General features: G+C 42.7%; 1 protein-coding gene and 1 non-coding gene across 2 annotated transcripts in view; both read left to right on the top strand.

Moving 5' to 3' along the window:
• The window catches only part of LOC124039626 (piezo-type mechanosensitive ion channel component 2-like), a 167699-nt gene that overhangs the window by 87961 nt on the left and 55294 nt on the right, over positions 1–24444 (top strand). Inside the window, exons 6-9 of the mRNA XM_046355800.1 lie at positions 3271–3305; positions 17739–17782; positions 17873–18107; positions 18517–18730. Coding sequence (XP_046211756.1) covers positions 3271–3305; positions 17739–17782; positions 17873–18107; positions 18517–18730 — 528 coding nt within the window. The remainder of the gene's footprint in view (positions 1–3270; positions 3306–17738; positions 17783–17872; positions 18108–18516; positions 18731–24444) is intronic.
• trnaa-ugc lies at positions 18780–18850 on the top strand. Its single transcript has one exon. It is a non-coding gene; the product is annotated as a tRNA-Ala (tRNA).

Raw genomic sequence — 24444 nt, 5'->3', positions numbered from 1 at the left:
TTGACGACTCATTGCGAGCTCACAGAACAGGGCTCCGGGCAGCCGAGCGGAAATGGAGGAAAACTCGCCTCCCTGCGGACCTGGCATCCTTTCGCTCCCTCCTCTCTACATTTTCCTCCTCTGTCTCTGCTGCTAAAACCACTTTCTACCACTCTAAATTTCAAGCATCTGCCTCTAACCCTAGGAAGCTCTTTGCCACCTTCTCCTCCCTCCTGAATCCTCCTCCCCCTCCCCCTCCTCCTCCCTCTCTGCAGATGACTTCGTCAACCATTTTGAAAAGAAGGTCGACGACATCCGATCCTCGTTTGCTAAGTCAAACGACACTGCTGGTTCTGCTCACACTGCCCTACCCTGTGCTCTGACCTCTTTCTCCCCTCTCTCTCCAGATGAAATCTCGCGTCTTGTGACGGCCGGCCGCCCAACAACCTGCCCGCTCGACCCTATCCCCTCCTCTCTTCTCCAGACCATTTCCGGAGACCTTCTCCCTTACCTCACCTCGCTCATCAACTTATCCCTGACCACTGGCTACGTCCCTTCCGTCTTCAAGAGAGCGAGAGTTGCACCCCTTCTGAAAAAACCTACACTCGATCCCTCCGATGTTAACAACTACAGACCAGTATCCCTTCTTTCTTTTCTCTCCAAAACTCTTGAACGTGCCGTCCTTGGTCAGCTCTCCCGCTATCTCTCTCAGAATGACCTGCTTGATCCAAATCAGTCAGGTTTCAAGACTAGTCATTCAACTGAGACTGCTCTTCTCTGTATCACGGAGGCGCTCCGCACCGCTAAAGCTAACTCTCTCTCCTCTGCTCTCATCCTTCTAGACCTATCGGCTGCCTTCGATACTGTGAACCATCAGATCCTCCTCTCCACCCTCTCCGAGTTGGGCATCTCTGGCGCGGCCCACGCTTGGATTGCGTCCTACCTGACAGGTCGCTCCTACCAGGTGGCGTGGCGAGAATCTGTCTCCTCACCACGCGCTCTCACCACTGGTGTCCCCCAGGGCTCTGTTCTAGGCCCTCTCCTATTCTCGCTATACACCAAGTCACTTGGCTCTGTCATAACCTCACATGGTCTCTCCTATCATTGCTATGCAGACGACACACAATTAATCTTCTCCTTTCCCCCTTCTGATGACCAGGTGGCGAATCGCATCTCTGCATGTCTGGCAGACATATCAGTGTGGATGACGGATCACCACCTCAAGCTGAACTTCGGCAAGACGGAGCTGCTCTTCCTCCCGGGGAAGGACTGCCCGTTCCATGATCTCGCCATCACGGTTGACAACTCCATTGTGTCCTCCTCCCAGAGCGCTAAGAACCTTGGTGTGATCCTGGACAACACCCTGTCGTTCTCAACTAACATCAAGACGGTGGCACGTTCCTGTAGGTTCATGCTCTACAACATCCGCAGAGTACGACCCTGCCTCACACAGGAAGCGGCGCAGGTCCTAATCCAGGCACTTGTCATCTCCCGTCTGGATTACTGCAACTCGCTGTTGGCTGGGCTCCCTGCCTGTGCCATTAAACCCCTACAACTCATCCAGAACGCCGCAGCCCGTCTAGTGTTCAACCTTCCCAAGTTCTCTCACGTCACCCCGCTCCTCCGCTCTCTCCACTGGCTTCCAGTTGAAGCTCGCATCCGCTACAAGACCATGGTGCTTGCCTACGGAGCTGTGAGGGGAACGGCACCTCAGTACCTCCAGGCTCTGATCAGGCCCTACACCCAAATAAGGGCACTGCGTTCATCCACCTCTGGCCTGCTCGTCTCCCTACCACTGAGGAAGTACAGTTCCCGCTCAGCCCAGTCAAAACTGTTCGCTGCTCTGGCTCCCCAATGGTGGAACAAACTCCCTCACGACGCCAGGACAGCGGAGTCAATCACCACCTTCCGGAGACACCTGAAACCCCACCTCTTTAAGGAATACTTAGGATAGGATAAAGTAATCCTTCTCACCCCCTCCCCCCTTAAAATATTTAGATGCACTATTGTAAAGTGGCTGTTCCACTGGATGTCATAAGGTGAATGCACCAATTTGTAAGTCGCTCTGGATAAGAGCGTCTGCTAAATGACTTAAATGTAAATGTAATATGGCTTTTTCTTCACAACTCTGCCTAGAAGGCCACATCCCAGAGTCACCTCTTCACTGTTGATGTTGAGACTTGTGTTTTGAGGATACTATTTAATAAAGCTGCCAGTTGAGGACTTGTGAGGTGTCTGTTTGTCAAACTAGACACTCTAATGTACTTGTCCTTTTGCTCAGTTGTGCACCGGGGCCTCCCACTCCTATTTCTATTCTGGTTAGAGACCATTTGCGCTGTTCTGTGAAGGGAGTAGTGCACAGCGTTGTCGAGATCTTCAGTTTCTTGGCAATTTCTCGCATGGAATAGCCTTCATTTCTCAGAACAAGAATAGACTGATGAGTTTCAGAAGAAAGGTCTTTGTTTCTGGCCATTTTGAGCCTGCAAACGAACCCACAAATGCTGATGCTCTGGATACTCAACTAGTCTAAAGAAGGACAGTTTTATTGCCTCTATAATCATAAGAACAGTTTTTAGCTGTGCTAACATAATTGCAAAAGGGTTTTCTAATGATCAATTAGCCTTTTAAAATGATAAACTTGGATTAGCTAACACAACGTGCCATTGGAATACGGGAGTGATGGTTGCTGATAATGGGCCTCTGTACGGCCAATGTAGATATTCCATAACAAATCTGCCATTTCCAACTACAATAGTCATTTACCAATTTGTAAGTCGCTCTGGATAAGAGCGTCTGCTAAATGACTTAAATGTAAATGTAAATGTATTTTATCTTTAATACATTTGCCAATATTTCTAAAAACATGTTATCACTTTGTAATCTATTTAATCAATTTTGAATTCAGGCTGGAGCACAATAAAATGTGGAATAAGTCAAGGGCTATGAATACTTTCTGAAGGCATCCCCTCTCCTGACCCCTGGTGACCCTCTGCGACCTTGGGCTTGTGTGACTCTGTTCTGCTCGTTGACTTTAACCCGAGTACCGTCTTCCACAATGCCTCGATTGATCCATAGCTCCCTGGCACCTTCGTTTGGCCTTCGTTATGTAGCCCATTCCCTGCAACTCTCTGTTTTTTCTGCCTTCATTTGACACATACCAGCATGCGTCCTGTTCCAAGGTCGAGCTGTTTTCGGCCATGTGGCTCAGACCAGCTTTTGCAAAAAGTCTTGGAGTCCTGCTTATTTTTTTCCTTATTCTCTGATTTTGGCGTCTCCTCCTCTGTCTCATAGGCCAGTATTTGACCTGGCTGCTAAAACTCTGCCTAGTTTTCTCCCCCTCTGTCTCATAGGCCAGTATTTGACCTGGCTGCTAACACTCTCCCTAGTTTTCTCCTCCTCTGTCTCATAGGCCAGTATTTGACGTGGCTGTAAACACTCTGCCTAGTTTTCTCCCCCCCCCCTCCCTGTGTCATAGGCCAGTATTTGACCTGGCTGCTAACACTCTGCCTAGTTTTCTCCCACCGTTTTGGCATGTCTTGTGTTTACTCTTGATGGTTTTCTCCTCCCTCCTTGAGCCACATCTTGTTTTGCAATCATTGGCGTATAGATGGCCTGCTTTGACACCAGCCTGATTTATGTGGTGCCAGGGTGAGTCACAGTCATTACATGTATGGGATGCCTCTGAGACCGTGACACAGTGACAGGTGAGGCACCAGACTGATTGACTGTTGGCAGGACACAGGAAACACAACATTAATATCCACCGCCTAATGTCTTTTACTCTAAGTGGAGTGTGTGGTTCATGTTATGTCTGACTCTGTCTGACTCTGTGACATAAAAGCATTACCTTTATTAAAAAGATGCTCGGCTCCCAATGTTGGGCTCCTGTCTCCATGGGCACAGCTCTCCGTCTCTCTCTCTCTCTCTCTCTCGTTGGCTGTCCATCTGTAATTCAATAATTCACTTTGACTGAAGTCTGAGGTCCATTTTTCATGCCTAATTTTAGGGATGTGTTTGTGTAATCCCCACCACTACTCATTTTGACTTTCTCTGTGTGTTAATCACCGAGCTGTCTAAACGCCAACCGACTAAACCCCTCTCCGATGCCTCTCCGATGCCGACGGAATTGTGCGTGCCTAAACCGCAAGAACACACGCCTTCCGAAAGTATTCAGACCCCTTGACCTTTTCCACATTTTGTTACGTAACAGCCTTTTTCAAAAAATGTATTAAATAATCTACACATAATACCCATAATGACAAAGTAAAAACAGTTTTATAAAAAAGATAAACAGAAATACCTTATTTACATAAGTATTCAGACCCTTTGCTATGAGACTCAAAATTGAGCTCAGGTGCATCCTGTTTTCATTGATCATGCTTGAGATGTTTCTACAACTTGATTGGAGTCCACCTGTGGTAAATTACATTGATTGGACATGATTTGGAAAGGCACACACCTGTCTATATACAGGTGTGCCAAGCTTGTAGCGTCATACCCAAGAAGACTCGAGGCTGTAATCGCTACCAAAGGTGCTTCAACAAAGTGCTGAGTAAAGGTTCTGAATACTTATGTAAATGTAATAGTTCTGTTTATTTTTTTTTAAATTAGCAAAAATGTCTAAAATCCTGTTTTTGCTTTGTCATTATGGGGTATTGTGTGTAGATTTTTCCTCTCCAATTTTAGAATAAGGCTGTAACCTACCAAAATGTTGAAAAAGTAAAGCGATCTGAATAGTGTACAAAAGACACTGTAATCCTGCGAAAATCCTAATTCGTGCAACATTAGTCTTAGCTCAATATTTGTGTTGCCGCGGAATGTGCCGCTCACAGCGCACCAGCACTTCCTAATCTTTGTCTGTTTTGCTCCCATTAACAATACATTTGCATTCCAGCGCCAGGGGAAGGAGACACATCTGGTCGACATTAGCTGGGGTTGTGTTTTCGACAGTGCTACATTTCACATGAACATTTGAGTAATTTAGGGAGGACAGGTTAATAGGTGATAAGGGGACGTACAGTAGTGTGACGTACAGACCGACGTACAGTAGTGAGTGCATACATTTTATTTTGTGCTAGGGTTACTAGACTCCTCTCTTTCTTACCTCTCCCTCGTTTTCCTCTCTCTTCCTGTATGTCCTTTCCTCTCCTCCTCTCACGTTCTATTATCTCCTGTCCTCTTTCCATGCCTCTAGTCTTCTATAGTTTCCCCTTATCTCCTATTAACCTGTCCTCTCTTCCTCTCTTATCCACTCTGTATCATCTCTCACTCTGCTGCCATGTGCTTGGTGGATTGCATCTTCACCACTCCTCATCTGGTGGCTCGTATCTTCACCGCTCCTCATCTGGTGGCTCGTATCTTCACCGCTCCTCATCTGGTGGCTCGTATCTTCACCGCTCCTCATCTGGTGGCTCGTATCTTCACCGCCCCTCATCTGGTGGCTCGTATCTTCACCGCTTCTCATTTGGTGGCTCGTATTCTCACCGCTCCTCATCTGGTGGCTCGTATCTTCACCGCTCCTCATCTGGTGGCTCGTATCTTCACCGCTCCTCATCTGGTGGCTCGTATTCTCACCGCTTCTCATTTGGTGGCTCGTATTCTCACCGCCCTTAATCTGGTGGCTCGTATCTTCACCGCTCCTCATCTGGTGGCTCGTATCTTCACCGCTCCTCATCTGGTGGCTCGTATCTTCACCGCTCCTCATCTGGTAGCTCGTATCTTCACCGCTCCTCATCTGGTGGCTCATATCTTCACCGTTCCTCATCTGGTGGCTCGTATCTTCACCGCTCCTCATATGGTGGCTCGTATCTTCACCGCTCCTCATATGGTGGCTCGTATCTTCACCGCTCCTCATATGGTGGCTCGTATCTTCACCGCTTCTCATCTGGTGGCTCGTATCTTCACCGCTCCTCATATGGTGGCTCGTATCTTCACCACTCCTCATATGGTGGCTCGTATCTTCACCGCTCCTCATATGGTGGCTCGTATCTTCACCGCTTCTCATCTGGTGGCTCGTATCTTCACCGCTCCTCATATGGTGACTCGTATCTTCACCGCTCCTCATATGGTGGCTCGTATCTTCACCGCTTCTCATCTGGTGGCTCGTATCTTCACCGCTCCTCATCTGGTGGCTCGTATTCTCACCGCTTCTCATCTGGTGGCTCGTATTCTCACCGCCCCTCATCTGGTGGCTCGTATCTTCACCGCTCCTCATCTGGTGGCTCGTATCTTCACCGCTCCTCATCTGGTGGCTCGTATCTTCACCGCTCCTCATCTGGTGGCTCGTATCTTCACCGCTCCTCATCTGGTGGCTCGTATCTTCACCGCTCCTCATCTGGTGGCTCGTATCTTCACCGCTCCTCATCTGCTGGCTCGTATCTTCACCGCCCCTCATCTGGTGGCTTGTATCTTCACCGCTTCTCATTTGGTGGCTCGTATTCTCACGCTTCTCATCTGGTGGCTCGTATCTTCACCGCTCCTCATCTGGTGGCTCGTATCTTCACCGCTCCTCATCTGGTGGCTCGTATCTTCACCGCTCCTCATCTGGTGGCTCGTATTCTCACCGCTTCTCATCTGGTGGCTCGTATTCTCACCGCCCCTCATCTGGTGGCTCGTCTCTTCACCGCTCCTCATTTGATGTCTCGTATTCTCACCGCTTCTCATTTGGTTGCTCGTATTCTCACCGCTCCTCATCTGGTGGCTCGTATCTTCACCGCTCCTCATCTGGTGGCTCGTATTCTCACCGCTTCTCATCTAGTGGCTCGTATTCTCACCGCCCCTAATCTGGTGGCTCGTATCTTCACCACTCATCTGTTAGCTCGTATCTTCGCCACTCCTCATCTGGTGTCTCGTATTCTCACTGCTCCTCATCTGGTGCCAGTGAAAGAATCTCAGTGCCAGGACCGGGCTCCTGCTCCAAACTTTCCCCCTCTTCTCTCTCTCTCTCTCTCTCTCTCTCTCTCTCTCTCTCTCTCTCTCTCTCTCTCTCTCTCTCTCGCTCTCTCTCCCTACTCCCCTAATAAAAGAAGTGTGGGGACGTGTTCTCTCCAAGTGTACAGCGTGTTGTGGAGTGGTAATGAGTTGGTATGTGCTTCCCCCACCCTCCCTTGGCAGGATCCTTTACAGCTGTATGACTCAGGGGCTAATTAGAACCTCACCACCATACTGCCCCGCTGTACTCCTTTCTGCTCTGCTCTGATCACTGGCTGGCTCTCTCACAACTCCACAGCCTAGTCATCACACTTGCCAATGTACAGGCTCACTCTGATGCTAAAGTTAGTCCATGGACCTGTGGGCTAGTCTGTAGGCTAGTCGATGGTAGTTAACTAGTTACAGATGTAGCTAGCTGATACTAGCTAGAAGCTACTGTAGGAAAGGGACAAGATAATGGTGGCCGCTACTGATGCCTACTGAAACCCACCACTCTGATCATAATCTTCACCCATGACCCGTTACAGGGGGGCTCCACCTATAGTTCACTCTGCCTTAAATCTTGGGGCCCCTCTTAGTTTGATATCTTTAGGGTCTAAGATTAATGAGTCACTGTGTTACTGATCCCATATACAGTGCATTCAGACCCCTTGACTTTTTCCACATTTGGTTATGTTATAGCCTTATTCAAATGTATTAAATAAACAACTGAAATATCACATTAACATAAGTATTAAGAACCTTTACTCTGTACTTTGTTGAAGCACCTTTAGTAGCGATTAAAGCCTAGAGTCTTCTTGGGTTTGACGCTGCAAGCTTGGCACACCTGTATTTGGGGAGTTTCTCCTGTTCTTCTATGCAGATCCTCGCAAGCTCGGAGACATGTCCCAAAGCCACTCCTGCGTTGTCTTGACTGTGTGCTTAGCGTTGTTGTCCTGTTGGAAGGTGAACCTTCACCCCAGTCTGTGGTCCTGATTGCTACGGTGCAGGTTTTCATCAAGGATCTCTCTGTACTTTGCTCCATACATCTTTCCCTCGATCCTGACTAGTCTCCCAGTCCCAGCGGGCTGCCGTGTGCCTTTGACTGAGGAGTGGATTCCATCTTGCCACTACCATAAAGGCCTGATTGGTGGAGTGCTGCAGAGATGGTTGTCCTACTGGAAGGTTCTCCCATCCCCACAGAGGAACTCTGGAGCTCTGTCAGAGTGACCATCGAGTTCTTGGTCACCTCCCTGACCAAGGCCCTTCTCCCCCGATTGCTCAGTTTGGCTGGGCGGCCAGCACTAGGAAGTCTTGGTGGTTCCAAACTTCTTCAATTTAAAAATGATGGAGGACACTGTGTACTTGGGGACCTTCAATGCTGCAGACATTTTTTGATACCATTCCCAAGATCTGGTCCTCAACACAATCCTGTCTTGGAGCTCCACGAACAATTACTTTGACCTCATGGCTTGGTTTTTGTTCTGACATGCACTATCAACTGTGGGACCTTATATAGACAGGTGTGTGCCTTTCCAAATCATGTCAAATCAATTGAATTTACCACAGGTGGACTCCAATCAAGTTGTAGAAACATCTCAAGGATGATCAATGGAAACAGGATTCTCCTGAGCTCAATTTCGAGTCTCATAGCAAAGGGTCTGAATACTTATGTAAATAAGGTATTTCTGTTTTTAATTTTTAATAAATGTGCAAACATTTCTAAAAAACAGCTTTCGCTTTGTCGTTACGGGGTGTTGTGTGTAGATTAATGAGGAACTTTGTTTTATTTCATCCATTTTAGAAAACAGCTGCAACGTAACAAAATGTGGAAAAGTCAGTGGGTCTGAGTACTTTCTGAATGTACTATATGTGACTATGTGACAAGGGCTTTACTTCAGATAAGATCCATTTTGTTGTAGCTGAGGGAAAATATTATTGGACATGCCAAATAATGTGCCTAATTGCATTCCCCTTCCCCTGCCCTGTCCATGCAATGGTGCCATCTTTTTAAAGCTTGTAAAAAATGTATTATACTGGTATTTTTATTAATGTGATAATACTCATCACATCAAGTTATACAAATACACTGAGTGTACAAAACATTAGGAACACCTTCCTAATATTGACTTGCACTCCCCCCGTTTGACGTCAGAACAGACTCAATTTGTCGGTGCATGGACTCCAATGCTTTCCACAGTTGTGTCAAGTTGACAGGATGTCCTTTGGGTGGATGACCATTCATGACACACACAGGGATCTGTTGAGCGTGAAAAACCCAGCAGTGTTGTCGTTCTTGACACAAACTGGTGCATCTGGCACCTACTACCATACCCCGTTCAAAGACACTTAAATATTTTGTCTTGCCCATTCATCCTCTCAATGGCACAGATACACAATCTATGTCTCAGTTGTCTCAAAGCTTAAAAATCCTTATTTAACCTGTCTCCTCCCCTTCGTCTACACTGACTGAAGAGGATTTAACAAGTGACATCAATAAGGGATCATAGCTTTCACCTGTATTCACCTGGTCAGTCTATGTCATGGAAAGAGCAGGTGTTCTTAATGTTTTGTATACTCAGTGTAGCGCAATAATCAGTGGACCAGTGGTGTCTTTTTTTGTGACTAAATTAAGAAAAACATAGCAAAAGGTACATAACTACAAACTGTTTATCATTTTAATCATAATTTAAAATGTTAATAATAATAACCTTAGTATAAACAGAAAAACAAAACAAAAAATGAAGTAGGCCTCCACCCCTAATCTCCCAACCCCTTCCCTCAAATCAAATCAAATGTATTTATATAGCCCTTCGTACATCAGCTGATATCTCAAAGTGCAGTACAGAAACCCAGCCTAAAACCCCAAACAGCAAGCAATGCAGGTGTAGAACCAGCTAACATGTTTCCATCCAGAATATGAGCTTTCCAGTAGTCGTTTATATACTGTATATTATAGAGATCAGTCCTTTCGGGAGCTCATATTTACAATTGATTTAGAAATCCCATCATTGGATGGTTCGGTGGTTGGGATTCCCAAGGGACCATAGACCAGTATAGCTGACCTAAATTGTAAATATAGAAAAGAAATAAGTTGCCTGGTAATGTGTATCTTTCCAATCCTGGAATGCTGCACCCTTTCTGTCCATGATATCGGCAAGGGTACGTATTTCACATTTGGACTATTGGGGGATGCAATAGCCTGATATATTCTTTAATTGTAATTCATTCAACCCAGATGCAAATGCAGTTGCATTATTTTTAACAAAACCTTTGGTGGCATTCCAGAGGTCATCTACTTAATTTGTATTGATCATTAGGAATGAATTTAGTTACATTTCAAATTGATCCCAGAATGTAGGATTATTTACTAATGAATGTCGAAAAGCCATCTTGTAGCTCTTTTAGGAGATTCTAAAATGTGAAGTTGGCAGCAGGAAGTGTGGTAGTCAGACAAGCTCATACACTACATGACCAAAAGTATGTGGACACCTGCTTGTTGAACATCTCATTCTAAAATCATGGGCATTATTATGGAGTTGGTCCCCCCTTTGCTGCTATAACAGCCTCCACTCTTCTGGGAATGCTTTCCACTCGATGTTGGAACATTGCTGCGGGGACCTGCTTCCATTCAGCCACAGGAACGTTAGTGAGGTCGGGAACTAATGCGGCATTGCAAGTCATCCCACAGTGCGGCTTGGTTGGGTTGCGTTTCGGAGGACGCATGGCTTTCAACCTTCGCCTCTCCCGAGCCCGTACGGGAGTTGTAGCGATGAGACAAGATAGTAACTACAAACAATTGGATACCATGAAATTGGGGAGAAAAGGGGGGTAAAATAAAAAAATAAAAAAATAAGCCTATGGATGTAAAACAGGAAAACCGATTGCTAGCAGCTCTGTCTTACCATCTGAACCAAGCAGGACCACCGGATGTTATTGTTCATAGTAGCCTTAGAAGCCTCAACGTCTGATCTGGTTATTTGTGGCTTTACCAAAAGACTAATTTACAGAGAACTGGCTGAACAGCTGAATGGTTCCAAATGCATTTGGTGTGGGGTTTCCCTTGGGTTTTATATGTGCCATTTGTAAGGTACTAAACTGAGGCTTGTGGTTGGGGACATAGAATTGGATTCGGCCTTTGTGGCTTCACTCGACAGGCCTGCCCACTTCTTGCAATATCCCTTAAGTTTTTCACACGCTTAAAGGCTTAGTGAAAGCAAATACCCTCATTTTTTGTGGCAAAAGTACAAGGCTTGATAGAAAAGTAATGTAGTAAGATAATGTAGTAGTATGCAATAGTAGTCTGACAATATTTTTGGTCAGTTGAAAACAGAAACTATGTACTAGTATGTACTAGTTATAATACTGAACAATGAACCGGTAGTATGTACTAGTTATAATACTGTACAATGAACCGGTAGTATGTACTAGTTATAATACTGTACAATGAACTGGTAGTATGTACTAGTTATAATACTGTACAGTGAACCGGCAGTATGTACTAGTTATAATACTGTACAATGAACCGGTAGTATGTACTAGTTATAATACTGTACACTGAACCAGCAGTATGTACTAGTTATAATACTGTACAATGAACCGGTAGTATGTACTAGTTATAATACTGTACAGTGAACCGGTAGTATGTACTAGTTATAAAACTGTACAGTGAACCGGTAGTATGTACTAGTTATAATACTGTACAATGAACTGGTAGTATGTACTAGTTATAATACTGTACAGTGAACCGGTAGTATGTATAGGTATAATACTGTACAGTGAACCGGCAGTATGTACTAGTTATAATACTGTACAGTGAACCGGTAGTATGTACTAGGTATAATACTGTACAGTGAACCGGTAGTATGTACTAGTTATAATACTGTACAGTGAACCAGCAGTATGTACTAGTTATAATACTGTACAATGAACTGGTAGTATGTACTAGTTATAATACTGTACAGTGAACCGGTAGTATGTATAGGTATAATACTGTACAGTGAACCGGCAGTATGTACTAGTTATAATACTGTACAGTGAACCGGTAGTATGTACTAGGTATAATACTGTACAGTGAACCGGTAGTATGTACTAGTTATAATACTGTACAGTGAACCAGCAGTATGTACTAGTTATAATACTGTACAGTGAACCGGTAGTATGTACTAGTTATAATACTGTACAGTGAACCAGCAGTATGTACTAGTTATAATACTGTACAGTGAACCAGCAGTATGTACTAGTTATAATACTGTACAATGAACCGGTAGTATGTACTAGTTATAATACTGTACAATGAACCGGTAGTATGTACTAGTTATAATACTGTACAATGAACTGGTAGTATGTACTAGTTATAATACTGTACAGTGAACCGGCAGTATGTACTAGTTATAATACTGTACAATGAACCGGTAGTATGTACTAGTTATAATACTGTACACTGAACCAGCAGTATGTACTAGTTATAATACTGTACAATGAACCGTGTAGTATGTACTAGTTATAATACTGTACAGTGAACCGGTAGTATGTACTAGTTATAAAACTGTACAGTGAACCGGTAGTATGTACTAGTTATAATACTGTACAATGAACTGGTAGTATGTACTAGTTATAATACTGTACAGTGAACCGGTAGTATGTATAGGTATAATACTGTACAGTGAACCGGCAGTATGTACTAGTTATAATACTGTACAGTGAACCGGTAGTATGTACTAGGTATAATACTGTACAGTGAACCGGTAGTATGTACTAGTTATAATACTGTACAGTGAACCAGCAGTATGTACTAGTTATAATACTGTACAGTGAACCGGTAGTATGTACTAGTTATAATACTGTACAATGAACCGGTAGTATGTAATAGTTATAATACTGTACAGTGAACCAGCAGTATGTACTAGTTATAATACTGTACAGTGAACCAGCAGTATGTACTAGTTATAATACTGTACAGTGAACCAGCAGTATGTACTAGTTATAATACTGTACAGTGAACCGGTAGTATGTACTAGTCATAATACTGTACAATGAACCGGTAGTATGTACTAGTTATAATACTGTACACTGAACCAGCAGTATGTACTAGTTATAATACTGTACAATGAACCGGTAGTATGTACTAGTTATAATACTGTACAGTGAACCGGTAGTATGTACTAGTTATAAAACTGTACAGTGAACCGGTAGTATGTACTAGTTATAATACTGTACAATGAACCGGTAGTATGTACTAGTTATAATAATGTACAGTGAACCGGTAGTATGTATAGGTATAATACTGTACAGTGAACCGGTAGTATGTATAGGTATAATACTGTACAGTGAACCGGCAGTATGTACTAGTTATAATACTGTACAGTGAACCGGTAGTATGTACTAGTTATAATACTGTACAGTGAACCGGTAGTATGTACTAGTTATAATGTACTAGTTATAATACTGTACAGTGAACTAGTTATAATAATGTACAGTGTAGTATGTACTAGGTATAATACTGTACAGTGAACCGGTAGTATGTACTAGTTATAATACTGTACAGTGAACCAGCAGTATGTACTAGTTATAATACTGTACAGTGAACCGGTAGTATGTACTAGTTATAATACTGTACAATGAACCGGTAGTATGTAATAGTTATAATACTGTACAGTGAACCAGCAGTATGTACTAGTTATAATACTGTACAGTGAACCAGCAGTATGTACTAGTTATAATACTGTACAGTGAACCGGTAGTATGTACTAGTCATAATACTGTACAATGAACCGGTAGTATGTACTAGTTATAATACTGTACAATGAACCGGTAGTATGTACTAGTTATAATACTGTACAATGAACCGGTAGTATGTACTAGTTATAATACTGTACAGTGAACCGGTAGTATGTACTAGTCATAATACTGTACAATGAACCAGCAGTAGACCTACCAGGGGAGGTGCTGACGTCTAGACTGGCTACATTAAACCCCACTGACTCCAGCCACCACCTCCATCATCTCACAGTGTGTTAGTGATATGGTATGTTTCAGTAGGTGCGGCCTGTGGACAGACTGAGAGCCTGTTTGTGAGAGCCGGGAGGACGATGTGGAATCTGATCCCTCAGGAGGTTGATTAGGGAGCCTTTGGTTATTTCGCTGCCTCCTCTGTTGAGCATTGGGGTTTGAACTCCCAGCTGCAAGCTGCATTGGCGCGGCCACCCGACGGCCACATGGGAGCAGTTGCCACGGTTAAATAAACCGGGCTTCATCAAACGCAACTTGTTTGATCAATTATGATATGCCACGGCCGATAGTGAGCAGATTACTGACTTTGGTATTTTCTCTCAGGCTCTAGCGAGAAAGACTTGTTTGTGTTACTCTGTGGAGATTTTGCGATAGGGCGGAGAGTGATCGCACAGAGCGCTCATTCATTGTGGTGGTATAATAAATATAGAGTAGGCAGATTTTTAAAAATTACCATGTAGGCCCCTTTCAAATAAACAAGTGATTAGGCTGCACTAATGTTTTTTTAATTTCAGTTCTGTAATTGCTGACTGCAGTGTATATATTAAACCAGAGTGTGCTGTTGAAAGGATCAACCTGGTTTAGATATGGTTTAACCATGGTCCAGTTTGAGATTCCCAGTGACTGAACGAGGGTCTCGAGTTATCAGCCCAATCCCCAACGATTCTTTCATCTCACACGTTGGACTATTATGTGTCTATATGAACCCTGAGAGAATAATGTTTTTAGGAAATTATGCCAATTAATCTCAGATGACCACATGTACCCATATGACAACACTTTTTTTCTGAAGAATAGTTTAGTTTTTTAGCAATAGTTAGCTTTTTCTGTGTTCAGAAATGGGAGCTTTTTATTTCATTAGTGATGTCTGTTTCTGAAGCAAAACTTTCTTCGTTTTTCCTTCAAATTGTATTTATTATGACAAATATCAAACATAGAACTATTCCAGTCCAGGGCCCTTTGAATTTCCTTTTTTGTGGTAACGTACCATTTTTGGCCATTATTCCAATCCAGAAATAACATGTCTATGCCCAGAAGCCTTCATGTTTCTTGTGTCTCCCTTCCGGATGAGCAGAATTGTATTTCCTCATAGTTATGGCTTCAGTGTATTGTTTATTTGGACTGATACATTGGACAGTGAATCTATGATTAATGCCTCTAGATGTAAGCATCAAAGCCTGCTGTATAAATTAAATGATTGTTATGACTTGAGTGCATATCATTCATATTTTGTTTGAACAATATCCACAATGTTACTTGCCACATCTTTTGTGCAAAGTATGTAAAAGAACAGGTGCGTTCAATTTGAATCTCCATCACAGTTTAATTTTATACCACTGCTTTAGTTTTTTATGGTTGTGTGAAATATTGCTTCTTGTGACATAAATGGTATACTTTTGTCCACTGTCTGCTACCTTGTGGTCATTTCCAGTGTTGAAAAGGATCCTGAAACCTATGTGTTTATATAAGTAGGCTAGGTATGATTACACATTGTTACAACATTACAAACAGGTAGACCTATAACAGTTGTAACTACTATGCAACTAACATGTATATTTTTAAACACTTTATCTAAAGTGTTTCTAAATGGCCTTGTTTCTAAATTGAATTAACTTCACTAGGGTAGGGGGCACTGTTTTTACTTCCGGATGAAAAGCATGCCCAAAGTAAACTGCCTGCTACTCAGGCCCAGAAGCTATGATATGCATATAATTGGTAGATTTGGATAGAAAGCACTCTACCGTTTCTGAAACTGTTAAGATAATGTCTGTGAGTATAACAGAACTGATTTGGCCGGTGATAACCTGAGACAAATCCGTCCCGGAAGTGGAATATTTTTCTGTTTGTAGTTTTCTATTGAATGCCATTACAGTATCCATTGACTTAGGACTCAAATTGCACTTCCTATGGCTTCCACTAGATATCAACAGTCTTTAGAAATTGTTTCAGGCTTATTCTGAAAAATTAGGGAGTAAGACCACTCTGAATGAGTGGACCATTCAGTGTCCCAGAGCTTTTTCATGCACGCGACCGAGAGGGCGCCTTTCTTGTTTACCCTTTATATTGACAACGTTATTGTCCTGTTGAAATATTATTGAGTATTAGCACTAAAATCAACCTGACGATTGATTATTAACATCGTTTGACATCTTTCTAATAATTTTACGGATACTATTTGGATTTTTCGACTGCGTTTGAGCCTGTGGATTACTGAACAATACGGGTGAACAAAACTGAGGTTTTTGGTTATAAACATGGACTTTATCGAACAAAACAAACATTTATTGAGTAAATGGGAGTCTTGTGAGTGCAACCATATGAAGATCATCAAAGGTAAGTGATTAATTGTATCACTATTTCTGACTTGTGTAACTCCTCTACTTGGCCGGTTACTGTTTGTAATGATTTGTCTGGTGGGCGCTGTTCTCAGATAATTGCATGGTATGCTTCTGCCGCAAAGCCTTTTTGAAATCAGACACCATGGTTGGATTAACAAGAAGTTAATCTTTAAACCGATGTATAACACTTGTATGTTTTATTAATTTTTATAATGAGTATTTCTGTTTTTGAATTTGGTGCTCTGCAATTTCACTGGATGTTGGCCAGGTGAGGTAGCCTAGTGAGTTTTAACAACTGACATTTGAAGTACATATGATAAAAACATACGTTAACCAACGTTGAGCATCTACCACAGTTTGGAGTCAGCTAGTCTGACTGCTGCTTTTGAGGTGAAGCCCACATTCTGTCTCGTCTCCAGCGTCCCACACCTAATCTAATTCCGCTTAATGCTCATCCATCCTGTTATGTCCCAGTAGATTCATTTATGTTCCCCTAACCTCGTTAGGAGAGTCTTTCGCCTAACGCATGTCACTTTATAATCTAATGCACAGACAAACAGGCTAATAATTTGTCTTTATGTACATTTGAAATGCACCTGTTGACATATGTATTATTTATAAATGGCAGAAGGAGAGCAACATTACATTTACATTTAAGTCATTTAGCAGACGCTCTTATCCAGAGCGACTTACAACCTATAATATAGTACAGAAGATACCAGCAATAACGCAAGGTCAACATATATTGTTTTCCTGGGATTTATGTTATGAATACACATAACAATCTGTTTAGCTTTTTCCCTCTGTTATCTTCACCATATGGCCTGCTATGAACCAATGTTATTTTCTGACCTTTATTAAATGCAATGAGATGTACACTATAGCTCATGGCTAATGTAAACCATAATGCTAGCTAACCATTTACAATCCATATGCTGGTTTGCATGGCAGCAGTCTTAAATAGCCAACAGTATAATTGCCATTTAAATCAAAACACGAACTGGCTGATGTTTAGTGAAAAGTGCAGGTTTGCTGAATTGGAGGCAGTCATTAGACTTGTTTAGTCGTTTGATGCCTTAAAAAGAGACAGCTAGTTCAAATGGCTGGAGTACGGTCCTGCTGTATGTCACAGTCAAACAGACCTGTAATCTCTCCACTAACCCTTCTCATTAATCATTACAATGGGACGTAACTCCTCGGACCCTCTTTAAAACCTCTATCAGCAGCTTCGCTGCAACATGGTTCTGCATCAAATGCTTGACAGGGTTTTTTGCTCAGCTCTGTTGTCTCTACACAGAAACACTCAAAGTATCAGCCATATTGGCAATACATTGACTTCATCCAATACTATGTCTTCACAGTCTATTGGATTGATTTCTCTCAACAAAGCAGGGCTACTCAGCGAAGCCGTTTCTACTCAATGGAGCAGGGTGTACAGGTTATTCATTTCTGCGTTGATACTCATTGTATTCATCTTCTTTCCCCAGGAAAAGAAGGAAGACGAGGACGAGGAAGATGAGGCGGAGGGGGAGAAAAGGGAGGAGGTGGAGGAGGAGAAAAGGGAGGAGGTGGAGGTGGAGGAGAAAAGGGAGGAGGTGGAGATGGAGGAGAAAAGGGAGGAGGTGTGGATGGAGGAGGACGACCTGGTGTTCGAGGAGGACTATGAACACGGGGATGAAGAGATGACCGGGGACGAGGTGGAGGAGACAGGAGAGGGGGAAGAAGGGGAAGGTGAAGAAGAGGAGGAGAGCACTAAGATGATAATCCTTCGTCAAATAGCGGCGGTGGCGTCCAAAGTCAAGGAGATCATTGGGAATCTTATTACCACTGCAGGGAAAGTAGTGGTCACCATATTACTGGGCCTTACAGGTAAGTGCCCTCACTCAAACGAAGACTGACAATCCCAAACGTATTAACAGAGTAGTGCAGTTACTCAATTTCTAATTTCCTTGAATTGACTTGAATGAATCATTGATTGAACTTAATGACATTTTACCTAGAAACATTCAGTATTCAATATTAAACATTTGCATGAGACACTACACACATTAATGGTTAGGATGAACCTTGTTTCCCAAAGCCTTACAGAATGTAAAACTTCCTTACCTAGAATGGTGCCATATTTTTCATTCTCTGGTGTGAAATGTAAAAATCAGAGATGCGATTGGACAACAACGTAAAGTCAATATTAGGAAATACAATGCAAACTGCTCCATCCAGTCTCACTGGTGATGTTCTATCAGCCACTATGTCCCCCTCTGCTTCTGTGCTGTTCCAGGCATCATGCTGCCCTCCCTGACCTCTGCGGTGTACTTCGTCACCTTCCTGGGCCTGTGTACCTGGTGGTCCTTCTGTCGGACCTTCCACCCGCTCATTTTCAGCTGTCTGTGTGTCCTCATGGCCATCTTCAGTGCTGGACACCTGGTGGTTCTCTACCTCTACCAGTTCCAGCTCTTCCAGGAGCTCATCCCACCCGGGGATAGTTACGCCAGGTGAGAAAGTGTGCTGTGGGTGTGTGTGCATGTGTGTCTTTTCAGGGGAGGCGTGGCTCAGTTGGTAGAGCGTGGCACTTGCAATGCCAATGCTGTGGGTTCAATTCCCATGGGGGACCAATGTGAAAAAGTATGTCAAATGTATGTACTCACTACTGTAAGTAAACCTAAAGAGAGAGTCTACCAAAATGTAACGTGAAATGTTTCAATACATCACCTTTTGTTGAAATCTAAAGGCAACCCACATACATCAAATCTAAAGGCAACCCACATACATCAAATCTAAAGGCAACCCACATACATCAAATCTAAAGGCAACCCACATACATCAAATCTAAAGGCAACCCACATACATCAAATCTAAAGGCAACCCACATACATCATTCAAAAAATCAACACACATTGGACATCTGTATACAGGGTCATTTTGAATCACAGCAAATCAGCATAACATCTTCGTGTGTAATCACTTAGCTGTATAGGAATACAGGAACACTGAGGCTCTGACTGTGACCAATAAGATTACCCCTCAAAAATGTGTCTAGGGGATAAAAATACACCAAAATAAAATCAAGAAATCCAAGTCTCAAAGACTGAGCCGATTGCATGTGTCAGAGTGGGTGTCAAGTGTCCGTCCGTTGGCTTTGGTCGTATCCGGCGTCACAGCGGGTAAGTTACAGTCCGACCGTGAAAGCAATGGCATTTCTTGTGGAAGAGATTACTTGTGTCAAGTTGAAAGGGAGAAGAATTATCTCTCTCTCTCTCTTTTCTCTCCCCCCTATCTTTCTCTCTCTTTATCAAAAAAAAGAAATGGAGAGGAATTCCTATGAAAAGCAGCACTGGGAGTTGTCAGCGGACGGTGCACCTTTAAGATTAAAGGGCCCTCTGATAAAACATGTGCATCGTCTGCCTCTTCGCTCCAGACAACACACAACAATGTGTTTGACATCTGCTGGAGGCTGTAGATCATGGTGTATTTCATCTGGCCCCGGCATCAGACACTCAGGCCCGCTCCACCCGCCAACAACTTTACCAAGAATTTTTGAACGGGAATAGCAGTTGGGATGTTGTCATGCCATGGGAATTTTGTGTTTTGTGTCGAAAGGAGTGGAGTTGAGCTTGGTATTGACCCAAGACGTTATGTAACGTATTTGGATGTATTTGTGCTTAACTTATAGAGAAGTAAAAGAAGGTTGTCAAGGAATGATATAACATGCTCAGTGGCATCTCTTGTTGTTTTAAATCTTTAACGGGGCTATTGCCCCTGGGTCGGGGGTGCTCCTGAGCCAAAAGGTATTCCCTAAATAACTAAGGATTTGTGGTTTCATGAGTTAAGAAATAGACTAATATTACAGTACCTTCAGCAAGTATTCACAGCCGTTGACTTTTTCCATATTTTGCTGTGTTACAGTCTCAATTTAAAATGGATTCAATTGAGATTTTTTGGTCACTGGCCTACACACAGTAAGTACCCCATAATGTCAAAGGAGAATGAATTTAATGAATTAAAAATGAAAAGCTGAAATGTCCTGAGTCAATAAGTAATCAACCCCTTGTTATGGCAAGCCTAAATAAGTTCATTGCAAGCCTAAATAAGTTCATTGCAAGCCTAAATAAGTTCATTACAAGCCTAAATAAGTTCATTGCAAGCCTAAATAAGTTCATTGCAAGCCTAAATAAGTTCATTGCAAGCCTAAATAAGTTCATTGCAAGCCTAAATAAATTCATTGCAAGCCTAAATTTCAGGAAAATGAAAATGTGCGTAACAAGTCACATAACAAGTTGCATGGACTCACTATATGTGCAATAACAGTGTTTAACATAATTTAATGACTACCTCATCTCTGTACCACACATTCAATTCTGTAAGGTCCCTCAGTTGAACATTGAATTTCAAACACAGATTCAACCACAAAGAAAAATGAGGTTTTCCAATGCCTCACAAAGAAGGGCACCTATTGGTATATGGATAAAAAAATGTAAATACACATTAAATATCCCTTTGTGCATGGGGAAGTTATTCATTACGCTTCGGATGGTGTCCTGAATCAAACGTGTTATGTTTGAGGCAAATCCAGCACAACAAATTACTGAAAATTACTGGATGCATCATGTTATGGATATGCTTGTAATCATTAAGGACTGGGGAGATTTTCAGGATAAAAATCAACTAAATGCAGCTAAGCACAGGCAAAATCCTTTCCAGCAGACATTGAGAAATCAATTCACCTTTCAGCAGGACAATAACCTAAAACACAAGGCCAAATCTACACTGGAATTGCTTCCCACAATAAGTTGGGTGAATGTTGGCCCATTCCTCCTGACAGAGCTGGTGTAACTGAGTCAGGTTTGTAGACCTCCTTGCTCGCATACGCTTTTTCAGTTCTGCCCACAAATTTTCTATGGGATTGAGGTCAGGGCTTTGTGATAGCCACTCCAATACCATTGACTTTGGTATCCTTTAGCCATTTTACCACACTTTCGACGTATGCTTGGGGTCATTGTCCATTTGGAAGACCCATTCGCAACCAAGCTTTATCTGATGTATTGAGATGTTGCTTTAATATATCCCCATAATATTCCTCCCTCATGATGCCATCTATTTTGTGAAGTGCACCAGTCCCTCCTGCAGCAAAGCACCACCACAACATGAGGTTGCTACCCCCGTGCTTCACGGTTGGGATGGTGCATCTATTTTGTGAAGTGCACCAGTCCCTCCTGCAGCAAAGCACCACCACAACATGAGGTTGCTACCCCCGTGCTTCACGGTTGGGATGGTGTTCTTCGGCTTGCAAGCCTCCTCCTTTTTCCTCCAAACATAACGATGGTCATTATGGCCAAACAGTTCTATTTTTGTTTCATCAGACCAGAGGACATTTCTCCAAAAACTACAATATTCGCCCCATGTGCAGTTGAAAACCGTAGTTTGGCTTTTTTATGGCGGTTTTAGAGCAGTGGCTTCTTCCTTGCTGAGCAGCCTTTCAGGTTATGTTGATATAGGACTTGTTTTACTCTGGATATAGATACTTTTGTACCTATTTCTTCCAGCATCTTCACAAGGCCCTTTGCTGTTGTTCTGGGATTGATTTGCACTTTTGGCACCAAAGTACGTTCAACTCTAGGAGACAGAATGCGTATCCTTCCTGAGCGGTATGACGGCTGCGTGGTCCCATGGTGTTTATACTTGCGTACTATTGTTTGTACAGATGAACGTGGTACGTTCAGGCGTTTGGAAATTGCTCCCAGGGATGAACCAGACTTGTGGAGGTCTACAATTTTTCTTCTGAGGTCTTGGCTGATTTCTTTAGATTTTCCCATGATGTCAAGCAAAGAGGCACTGAGTTTGAAGGTAGGCCTTGAAATACATCCACAGGTACACCTCCAATTGACTCAAATTATGTCAATTAGCCTATCAGAAGCTTCTAAAGCCAAGACATAATCTTCTGGAGTTTTCCAAGCTGTTTAAAGGCACAGTCAACATAGTGTATGTAAACTTCTGACCCACTGGAATTGTAATACAATGAATTATAAGTTAAATAATCTGGCTGTAAACAGTTGTTGGAAAAACTACTTGTGTCATGCACAAAGTAGATGTCCTAACCGACTTGCCAAAACTATAGCTTGTTAACAAGAAATTTGTGGAGTGGTTGAAAATGAGTTTTAATGACTCCAACCTGAGTGTATGTAAACTTCTGACTTCATCTGTAATCAAGATATATTATATATATATATATGTTTTGTATTTCATCTATATTTTACAAATGTTGGAATTTTTCTTCCACTTTGACATTACAGAGTATTTTGTGTAGATTGTTGACAAAAAAATGACAATTAAATCCATTTTAATCCCACTTTTGTAACACAATTAAATATAGAAAAGTCAAGGGGTGTGAATGCTTTCTGACGGGACTGTGTATTATATGTCTATTTGAACCATATAGGCAACACTGAAGCTAACATTTGAAGTAAATAATTAGACTACATTAGTTGTTTGTGGAGTAGAAGTCAGCAGGTAGCCTAGTGGTTAGAGTGTTGAACTAGTAACCAAAAGTTTTCAAGATCAAATCCCAAGGTAAATGTCTGTTGTTCTGCCCCTGAACAAGGCAGTTAACCCACTGTTCCTAGGCCATCACTGAAAATAAGAGTTTGTTCTTAACTGACTTACCTAGTTAAATTACGGTAAAATAGTAGAAGGTGACTCTGAGTTGCAAAGACAAGTCACAAGGAATGAGGTCTGTGTTGTATGTAAACTATTTTGGGCATAAAGTATGCTGCCTCTATCCTATCACAGGAACCATGATAAACATTTGACACAAATGGGAGGGAAAGAAGTGTCACAATGATAAAGAAATGAGATATCAGACCAAAACCGCCAATTAAAACTCTCAAAAGTATTTTTGTGATCTCCTTCCGGAGACACCTGAAACCCCACCTCTTTAAGGAATACCTAGGATAGGATAAGTAATCCCTCTCACCCCCCTTTAAGATTTAGATGCACTATTGTAAAGTGACTGTTCCACTGGATGTCATAAGGTGAATGCACCAATTTGTAAGTCGCTCTGGATAAGAGCGTCTGCTAAATGACTTAAATGTAAATGTCTATGGGCATCATATTTTGTATTTCAGATCATAGGTTCTCATTGCTTATTTTCCAATGGAGGAAAGTGTAATACAAATTAGAGATTAATGATCAGTCGAATCATTTAGAATTTTACACCCAAGAGATTATTCTCAAAGGTACGGATCATATACTTGATTGCGTCATTCTGTAGCCCGGCTCTAAAATTTGTGCTGGCAGCATTCTTAGGTTATGTTCTTAAATCTGAAAAGTTATTGCACGATGGCAGGGGCGCAACTTTCACTGGGTACGGGGGGGACACCCCCACCACCACCACATTTTGAAATGTTTTTTTTTTTTAAACAAGGCAACAGTGTGCTTTAGGACCATGCGGATGCCTACGAGCAGTCGAGTAGGCTGTTTGGAGTGTTTACCCTCCCCCTAAAAAGTTATAGTAATAATAATAATCCCCCACTTTTAAAACCGAAGTTGAGCACTTGTATCGGGAGACTACCGTAGGGTAAATAGATTTTTAGATTGTGACGGGTTTATTTCAACTAGATTTCAACTAGATATTAGTTAAGGCTAACATCGGTATCACACAAATCACTGTACTCTGCTCAATTCCCCACACAATCTATCCCCTTATTTAGGCCCTGCAGTTCCATAAACTCAGAATACCTCTACCCTAGATAAGCACACACACTTCAACCCCCCCTCCCCCAACACACACATACACACACACAGTCTGTGACCCATACTGTACACACACACACAATCCCAACCACTCTGTGACCCAGGGCATCTAGACAAGTAGTCCCCCCTCCCCACACACACACACTGCACTCACACAATCTGACCTTGTACATTCCCCAAGCCACCCACTCCCATTTCAACCTAGGTCAAGGGCTTCTAGACAAGTAGTGTCTCCCCCAGCCACCCTGTTCCCCAGTCGGGTGCATCTGGCCGCTCCATCCAGCCCCTATCAGGGCCCAGAGAGAACCATGCCAGGGAGAGGTGGCACCGGTCGGCCCAGCTCCGGCTCCCCTCCGCTCCACTGACCCAGGTGGTTCTCATTACGCCAGCCCATTCTTGGCCCGCTCAGAAATTACACAGCTGGTTTCAGGGAACTCGACACGAATTGTGGGAGAAAAAA

This window comes from Oncorhynchus gorbuscha, linkage group LG07 (assembly GCF_021184085.1).
Source record: "Oncorhynchus gorbuscha isolate QuinsamMale2020 ecotype Even-year linkage group LG07, OgorEven_v1.0, whole genome shotgun sequence".
NCBI lineage: Eukaryota > Metazoa > Chordata > Actinopteri > Salmoniformes > Salmonidae > Oncorhynchus > Oncorhynchus gorbuscha.
The sequence above is the reverse complement of the archived record's forward strand: the minus strand, read 5'-3'. Positions and strand labels throughout refer to the sequence as shown.